We start from the raw sequence: 9,297 nt of genomic DNA, 5'->3' as shown, positions 1-9,297 counted from the left end.
ACGAGTCCAAAACCAGATTAAGATATATCAATGGCAGCCATTGCAAGTGTATTAACAGTCAAATTGGCAGGTAAAGAGGTTCCAAAACCCTTCAATGGATTATATGACTATGGCCACAACAAGCCGTTCTATATTTGGCCCGCATGCTGCCCAAATTGTGGCCCTGCCGACTAGGAATACAGTATCTGCTTGTTTTATACCACAGCTATGTTTTTTTTAAAACTATTGATAATCTGTGGGGAAAAAATATGCTCTCTGGTGTATTTTGAACATTGTGAGCAGGCTCCTGTGGTTGGTTGCAGTAAAATAATATCTATTTTTACTATAGCTGTCCTTTTTTCAGACTACGGCTCCCTACAAAATCCTGCATTAGTCCGGTCCATAAACGGGTGCCCCGCGGCTCAGCATAATCGAATCCACCACTCTGTGGCATCGTGAAAGCGCCACCAGCTGGTAAATATTTAACATAACAGGCAAGACCACAATTTCGGAGAAGTTGTTTACGCATTTTACGCACAAAAATTACATACCCTACAGTTCAGTCGTGAAAAGAAACCTTTGTCATAATTTACACCCGTTGACAATTGTCCTGAATTATTTTACGGAACCGCCTTTCGAGATTGTGCAAGTTGTTTTTCTTGTTCGTCTGTAAGTAGTCTATGACCTCTTCAATGTCCGCTCTCACAGACGCACATGTGGTGGCTATGGGGCATTTAAGGCCCATCCATTGATTTAGGACCCTATTTCCATTTATATTTTCCTCGCAGTATGGATTGAAGAGTTCAATGAAGTGGAATACTCACTTTCACATATTCAATGTTAGGTTATAAGGAGGGGATGAGTCCATATTTTTGAACCCCCAGTCTCACCTACTAGAGTGGGCATAGCCGGCACACTGAAGTGCACTCACAACTGCAAGACAAACATTTAGCAGGAAGTGTATACCATGTGTATTTTGTTCATACAACTTGAAATGGTTTCCATGTTTTTCTATGTTGGTTGAGGGATTATGTCATTGAAAGTAACATATGGTTTTGACTTTTTTCCCTTTACCAAACAAATCACAGCAGCTGTGGTAAGTCTATGTCTAGGTTACTCAAATTACGGTAGATGGAATACATTCTCCTCTCATGGCACTCAGCCCTGGGAGAGGTTCTATTATCTAAAAGATAGGGTCTAAAGATGTATTCCTTCACAAATCTGCCCCCACTGTTCAGAGTCATTATCTCATTGGCTCTAGAGAGAGTGTTTGGCATGTGAGCCCCTGACTCAACTCATTCTCTGAAGTCTGTCAAGTGAGACTCCCTACCCTTGTCACAATGTTCGTAATAATGGTCGGACCAAGGCGAATGTAGAGTTCCACATGATTTATTAATAGTGAAACTTAACAAAACAATAAACAAACCATGACTACAGAGGTGCAAAGTGCTCCAAACAATATCCCATAACACACAGGTGGAAAAAAAGGCTACTTAAATATGATCCCCCACTAGAGACAACGATAGCCAGCTGCCTCTAATTGGGAATCATACCAATACACCAACATAGAAAATACAAACTAGAACCCCACATAGAAAATATAAACTAGACTAAACCCCTAGTCATGCCCTGACCTACTCTACCATAGAAAATAAAGGCTTTCTATGGTCAGGATGTCACAACCCTCCATGCACATGCTCTTATAAATAAACAGTCTCTCTCTCTCTAACAAAGTTTGGAATTGAAAGCTTGAAATTCTTCTCAAATGTGGTCTTCCATGTTGATCCTGTGATTATGCTACCTGGTCTCATGCCTTTTTAGGTTTTCACTTGAATGTGGGGGAAACAGAGACTTACCCTTTCACGAGGTGCTTTGAAAGCCTACATTTAAAACTTTTGGTCAGTATGGTACTAATAAGCAGTATCACTTTTAATTGGTCAATTTCTCAGTCACTCCAGGGATGCCCCCACCCCTCCTGGCCTGATTGTTGACTGGGCCCAGGGGGAATGACCTGTATTGCAAACCTCCAACACTCAGTTTTCTGAAAGACTGACAGACAGATTCCGAAAATGGCGTCCTTCAGAATTCTGTCAAAATCAGAGCAATTTCATAGAAATATATCTTCAGTGAGAAGACAAAAAGGAGTACTGTCTATGCAGTATGGCAAGGTAGGAACAACTTTATAATTTTAACACAATTTGTGTTATGTGTATAATAAACCTGAACATTAGGTAAAATGTTGTTTATTAATCCAGTATATCAAGCTAATATTGTATTGCTCCATATACAATGTAACGATTGTGTGCTAAATTGTGACTATTGATACTGTTTAATGGTATGGAACTGTTAGGAACCTCACACGGGTATCTGTTCTGAACCTCAAATGTTTTATTCTTGTCTCTGAAGTACATATGGAAAGATTTCGGACCCCTTCCCTTTTTCCACATTTGGTTACCTTACAGCCTTATTCTAAAATTGATTAATTATTTTTTCCCCCGTCATCAATCTACACACAATACCCCATAATGACAAAGTGAAAACAGGTTTTTAGAAATTGTTGCACATTAGATTATTTTCCCAGCTAGTGACTGGAACGAGCTGCAACAAACACTCAAACTGGACAGTTATCTCAATCTCTACATTCAAAGACTCAATCATGGACACTCTTACTGACCGTTGTGGCTGCTTTGTGTGATGTATTGTCTCTACCTTATTGCCCTTTGTGCTGCTGTCTGTGTCCAATAATGTTTGTACCATGTTTTGTGCTGCTACCATGTTGTGTTGCTACCATGTTGTTGTTATGTTGTGTTGCTACCATGCTGTGTCATCATGTGTTGCTGCCTTGCTATGTTGTTGTCTTAGTTCTCTCTTCATGTAGTGCTGTGTTGTCTCGTTGTGATGTGTGTTTTGTCCTATATTTATATTTTTATTTTTAATCCCAGGCCCCAGTCCCCGCAGGAGGCCTTTGCCTTTTTGTAGGCCTTCATTGTAAATAACAATGTGTTCTTAACAGACTTTTCTAGTTAAAAAGGTTAAATATTAAATAAAAAAATACAATTGGAAAGGCACACACCTGTCTATATAAGGTCCCACAGTTGACAGTGCATGTCGGAGCAAAAACCAAGCCATGAGGTCAAAGGAATTGTCCATAGAGATCCGAGACAGGATTGTGTCGAGGCACAGATCTGGGGAAGGCTACCAAAACATTTATGCAGCATTGAAGGTCCCCAAGAACACAGTGGCCTACATCATTCTTAATGGAAGAAGTTTGGAACCACCAATACTCTTCCTAGAGCTGGCTGCCCGGCCAAACTTAGCAATCGGGAGTAGGGCCTTGGTCAGGGAGGTGACCAAGAATCCGATGGTCACTCTGACAGAGCTCCAGAGTTCCTCTTTGGAGATGGGAGAACCTTCCAGAAGGACAACCATTTCTCCAGCACTCCGTCAATCAGACCTTTATGGTAGAGTGGCCAGACAAAAAAAAACATTTCTCAGTAAAAGGCTCATGACAGCCCGCTTAGAGTTTGCCTAAAGGCACCTATAGGACTTTAATCCATTTTAGAATAAGGCTGTAACGTAAAAAGTCAAGGGGCCTGAATACCTTCCGAATGCACTGTATGTGGGAGTGTTTTATTTATCTTTTTTTCTTTCTTTACTTTACTTACCTACACACACACACACACACCTTTTTTTCGCACTATTGGTTAGAGCCTGTAAGTAAGCATTTCACTGTAAGGTCTACACCTGTTGTATTCTCCGCACGTGACAAAGAAACTTGATTTGAGTGCTATAATACTGTGGATGGGTCACTCAGAGTTCTTATGGATGAGAACTGTCTAAGTGGAGAGCATTAGAATGAATCAAGTAGGAAACCTACAAGATTTTTTTGCAAGTTTTTATTCTAGAATGAATCCTAGTCAATGAGAGAAACCAGGCACAGTGCTACATGAATCACTTTGAATTAACCATTTTTGACACAACTCTAACATACCTTTTTCCCCTGACAAAATGGGGGCACGAAATAACAACATGCAAATTTGTATCAATTTCATTGAGGGGGATTGAACTAACTCTATTGATTCACTGGTAAAAATCCAGGTTTACTGTGATGTCCTTGTCCAAATTGTCATGTGGCTATTTCAGTGTGTTCCTCACCCTCGGGTGTGTGGCTGTTGCTTCTCCACCTCCTGCCCCAGGGATGCCCGCTTCTTTACCGACCCCACAGAGGCAGTGAAAGACATCCCAGATGGCTCCACTCTACTAGTCGGAGGTAGGATACTGTACCTACTCTCAGGCCTTTTTCATCACGTAGTTATGCTTTAGTCAAATGTCAAATTCAAACGTTTTGCGTTTCAAACCTCATAAATATCTTCTGCTTCTGGGAAAACAATATGTAATATTTGTTTAAGCGCTAATCATTAACATTCCATGTTTGCGTTTGTACATTAGTTTGGGTAATGTATAGGATAATTCAGAGTTTAATGTTTTCTTCTAAATGTTTTTCCAGGGTTTGGTTTGTGTGGAATACCCGAGAATCTGATTGGGAGTTTATTGAAGACTGGAGTGAAAGGTATCACAGCAGTCAGCAACAACGCTGGGTAATTAGGCTACTACAAAATGAGTGTGTGTGCGAGTGCCTTTGAGTATATTTGTTTTTGTGCATGTGTTGTATGTATCTAAGCAAGATAGAAATGTGTTTGTTATTCTCGTGTGGATAAATCTCTTGTGTGTGTGTGTGTGTGTGCAGTGTGGATAATTTTGGTCTTGGTCTGCTGCTGAGGACCAAGCAGATCAAGCGGATGATTTCCTCCTACGTTGGGGAGAATGCAGAGTTTGAGAGACAGTACCTTTCAGGGGAACTGGAGGTGGAGCTAACGCCTCAGGTTAGACTCGAATGACTGTGTGTCACTCTAGAGTATTTTCTCCATCTGGTTTGTAATGAAAAATGGATTTGCCTGTCATTCTCGCTATAACAAGTTTGTTCTAACATTTTTGTATCTTGTTATAGCCTACGTGTTAGATCGTGTTATGACTTTCTTATACCATACATCTACTGAAGGGTACCCTGGCAGAGAGGGTACGTGCCGGCGGTGCTGGGGTCCCTGCCTTCTTCACGCCCACTGGGTATGGCACACTGATCCAGGAGGGAGGCTCACCCATCAAATACAACACAGACGGCAGTGTGGCCATCGCTAGCAAGAAGAGAGAGGTATGCAAAAACACACACATATATTCATATTGAACCTTTATTTACCCAGACTAATTGACTTTTTTTCCCCAAGAAAGACCGGGTAATATTAGAGAGATAGAGGTGGACACTATGGGGTCAGCTCAGCTTTTACTCCTGACCCTGACACATGTGATGTCATTATCTCACAGGTGAGGGAGTTCAATGGCATCCACTATGTCATGGAGAGAGCCATCACAGGGGACTTTGCTTTGATCAAGGCCTGGAAAGCTGATCGAGCCGGTAACATTGTGTTCAGGTGGGGTTGGCTGATTTTTCAACAACAATCATAAGAACGTGTTATATTCAAACTCCACAAGAGGTCAGCATTTCCTAGCATGATGTTGCGCCACTGCTAGTGCTAACATTCAAAATCAATTACAACGGACAACGACTGTCACTGTGAATGATTATATAGTTAATGCACTGACTCTACTTAGCATATCAGCATACAATAAACAGTTCATGATACTGTCTTTGTCTTTCTATAGAAAAACAGCACGGAACTTCAACCAGCCCATGTGTAAAGCAGCTAAAGTCACCGTAGTGGAGGTTAGCATGTCAATGAACCAGTTTCAATTAACAGCTTGTTCAACTAACATGTGTGGCCTAAGTTTACTGAACCTTACACCAGACTTTTAAACCCAAACTGGGTCTTCGGTTACTACTGTCTTAGGTAGAAGAGATTGTAGATGTGGGGACCTTTGCTCCAGAAGATATCCATGTCCCCAGCATCTATGTTGACAGGATTGTGAAGGGGGCAGTCTATGAGAAGAGGATAGAGGTAAGCCTGCCTGTCTGTGTCTGTCAGTCTGTTGGTGGCAGGTAACGTGGAATCGGTTGTTTTCTCTGTACTATTGATTGGCAATAATCCCTGTTCACTGTGCAGAAGAGAACGGTCCAGAAAGGCTCTATGGAGACACCCAAACCCAAGAGGAAGGCAGACCTGCTCCGAGAGAGGATCATCAGGAGGGCAGCATTGGAGTTCCAGGATGGGATGTATGGTATCCTTTACACAGGATCAGGGCCGGAGGGAACAGTGTGGATTGATATTGAAACGTGAGGTACATATAGGGCTATGGCAGTCACAAAATTTCCTCAGACTGTAATTGTCAAGCAAATAAATGGTCGGTCTCACGGTAATTGACAGTTAATTAACAAACACATTTAGCATCTCCTGGCTTGCACACAGCCTACAAGCCACTGATGCAGACCTTTGGAACATCTACATTTGGAAAAAGTCTAATAAAGCCATGTAATATAGCCTATACCTTCACAATAAATCCATTCTTTATTTTAGACAGTTCTAAAGAAACATGATATGAAGAAAATGTGGTCTATTTCAGAAGAACAGAATACTCTGAGTTGTCCTTATGGTAGGTCCTGATCTGGCTATTCCATATGGCTGTGGGCTACGCTAGTTCATTTAGCAGACAAGATTTGCTTAGAATTCCCGTGGCATTATTTTATAGTATGAAGAATACAATTGAACATAGCTGGATTACATTGAAAGGATATTTTCTCCAAACGATTCAGGGAGTGTACACATGCGGCTATTCTGTGTTGAGCGGTTAACAAAGAAATAGGTATCTATATGCTTAATTTTGAAAGACATGAGCTCATGACCTCTGCTCTGTTTATTTGCGCAGGCTGTTCACACTTCAGTCTCTCATTCACAATTTGACGATGCCTTGAATTTCCCGGCGTCATCCCCTTTGTGGCCGTAATACATCCTTAAAAAATCCATGCCTTTTGTGGCCAGTGGCCGTTGTGCCCTTCTCCCTGAGTGCTGCGTGCTCTTCTCCCTGAGTGCTGCATGCTCCGAAGCACCTCTCACTCACATGGCTCTCCATCACTGATCGGGTCTTTCATACAGGCTATAAGTGAAGACAGACACATCGGGGACGCAACTGTGCACGTCCTTATCCAATTCTGAGATTCATATTGGAATAACTGTCCACATTTACTTTTCGGCAGCCAACAAGATGAGAAAGGCCTAACTAACAGCAAAAGCACTAGCCTATGTCAATTGACTATCCCCCATAGTACAGATGTTGACCTATTCTGTGTGAGAAATAAATATTCCAAAGATAGTTTGGAACAGTTGTAAAATGCGATAGATCCTAAATAAATTAAATAAAAAATTACACAAATGTGGTGGACCAAACAGATCAGAACGTGGCAGAAAATGTTGATAAACTATTAGGCTATTTCTTCACATTTTAAGCGCAGCAATGCGCACACGGCAGTAGGCTATATGCTCGAATGTTCCATTAGCGCGAAAACACCCTTATCAAAATCAAATTTATTGGTCACATACACGTGTTTAGCAGATGTTATTGTGGGTGTAGTGAAATGCTTGTGCTTCTAGCTCCAACAGTGCAGTAATATCTAACAACTAATATCTAACAGTTTCACAACATATACCCCAAAATACATGTAAATCTAAGTAAGGAATGGATTAAGTATATATACATACATGTCAGAGTGGCATTGGACTAAGATACAGTGGCGTAGTATAGAATACAGTATATACATACAGTATGAGATGGGTGACGCAATATTTACACACAATTCAAGTGACTAAGATACCGTAGAATAGTACAGAGTACAGTTTATACATATGAGATGAGTAATGCAAGATACGGAGACATTAAAGTTGCTGGTGATCCATTTCTAAAAGTGGCCAGTGATCCCTAATCTATGTCTATAGGCAGCAGCCTCGGATGTGCTGGAGATGGCTGTTTAACAGTCAGCGGTGTAGTATAGAATACAGTATATACATATGAGATGGGTGATGCAATATGCTTTTTTTTTTTAAGTGACTAAGATATCGTAGAAAAATGTGGAGTGCAGTTTATATAAGCTGGGTAATGCTAGATACGGAACATTATTAAAGTGGCTAGTGATCCATTTCTAAAACTGACCAGTGATTCCTAATATATATGTCTATAGGCAGCCGCCTCTAATATGCTAGTGATGGCTGTTTAGCAGTCTGATGGCCTTGAGATAGAAGCTGTTTTTCAGTCTCTCGGTCCCAGCTTTGATACACCTGTACTGACCTAACCTTCTGGATGGTAGTGGGGTGAACAGGCAGTGGCTCGGGTGGTTGATGTCCTTGATGATCTTTTTTGCCTTCCTATGGCATCGGGTGCTGTAGGTGTCCTGGAGTGCAGGACGTTCGCCCCCGGTGATGCGTTGGGCAGATCGCACCATCAGCTGGAGTTTTGCAGTTGTGGGCGGTGCAGTTGCCTTACGAGGTGGTGATACAGCCCGACAGGACACTCTCAATTGTGCATCTGTAAAAGTTTGAGAGGGTTTTAGGTGTTAAGCCAAATTTCTTTAGCCTCCTGATGTTGAAGAGGCGCTCTTGCGCCTTCTTCACCCAGACGCGCTGTTGCACCTTCTTCACCCAGACGCGCTGTTGCGCCTTCTTCACCCAGACGCGCTGTTGCGCCTTCTTCACCACACGGTCTGTGTGGGTGGACATTTTCAGTTTGTCAGTGATGTGTACGCTTTCCACCTTCTCCACTGCGGTCCCTTCGATGTGGATAGGGGGGTGCTCCTGCTACTGTTTCCTGAAGTCCACAATCATCTCCTTAGTTTTGTTGATGTTTAGTGAGAGGTTTCCGCAAATGCAATTATGCATATAATGCTTTTATTATACTAAAAAGTGCATTTTTAAGGTAAATTCTTCTCCAAACTTGAAACTCACATGGTCCTTATGTATGACACCCTTTGTAAGCAGATTAAATGTACTAAAAATTAAGAAGTTGTTTGGCCACTTTAGTTGTGATACAAACCTTTTCAAAATTAGGCTACATGAGGTGTGCGTATATGATTCGAAGAAGTTGCAAAAAAAGAAAGCATTGTTTCTTGCCTTAAGCTGGGCATCATTCACAAGTGAAAATATATCATTCACAAGTGATAGGCTAATATTGTCACCCATCAGACTATTCTTGATTTGAATCTTTACATATACTAAATAATATGTTTGAGATTTGTGGACCATTTTATCATGCACCTGTCTCAAAACAGGGGGGGGAATACATGTAATCTATGCACTTAAACATCGAATTTAGGACACTTTT

At 41.4% G+C, this 9,297-nt stretch overlaps 1 protein-coding gene across 1 annotated transcript in view; it reads left to right on the top strand.

Moving 5' to 3' along the window:
- The first annotated feature begins 528 nt into the window (after positions 1 to 528).
- LOC112230953 (succinyl-CoA:3-ketoacid coenzyme A transferase 1, mitochondrial) overlaps positions 529 to 9,297 on the top strand; it is an 86,218-nt gene continuing 77,449 nt past the window's right edge. Inside the window, exons 1-10 of the mRNA XM_024397385.2 lie at positions 529 to 648; positions 1,929 to 2,147; positions 4,123 to 4,249; positions 4,487 to 4,577; positions 4,727 to 4,862; positions 5,039 to 5,188; positions 5,359 to 5,465; positions 5,698 to 5,758; positions 5,883 to 5,990; positions 6,096 to 6,210. Of these exons, the coding sequence (XP_024253153.1) occupies positions 2,049 to 2,147; positions 4,123 to 4,249; positions 4,487 to 4,577; positions 4,727 to 4,862; positions 5,039 to 5,188; positions 5,359 to 5,465; positions 5,698 to 5,758; positions 5,883 to 5,990; positions 6,096 to 6,210 (994 nt within the window). The 5' untranslated portion in view covers positions 529 to 648; positions 1,929 to 2,048. The remainder of the gene's footprint in view (positions 649 to 1,928; positions 2,148 to 4,122; positions 4,250 to 4,486; positions 4,578 to 4,726; positions 4,863 to 5,038; positions 5,189 to 5,358; positions 5,466 to 5,697; positions 5,759 to 5,882; positions 5,991 to 6,095; positions 6,211 to 9,297) is intronic.

The sequence above is a fragment of the Oncorhynchus tshawytscha genome, linkage group LG33 (assembly GCF_018296145.1).
Source record: "Oncorhynchus tshawytscha isolate Ot180627B linkage group LG33, Otsh_v2.0, whole genome shotgun sequence".
Lineage (NCBI taxonomy): Eukaryota > Metazoa > Chordata > Actinopteri > Salmoniformes > Salmonidae > Oncorhynchus > Oncorhynchus tshawytscha.
The sequence above is the reverse complement of the archived record's forward strand: the minus strand, read 5'-3'. Positions and strand labels throughout refer to the sequence as shown.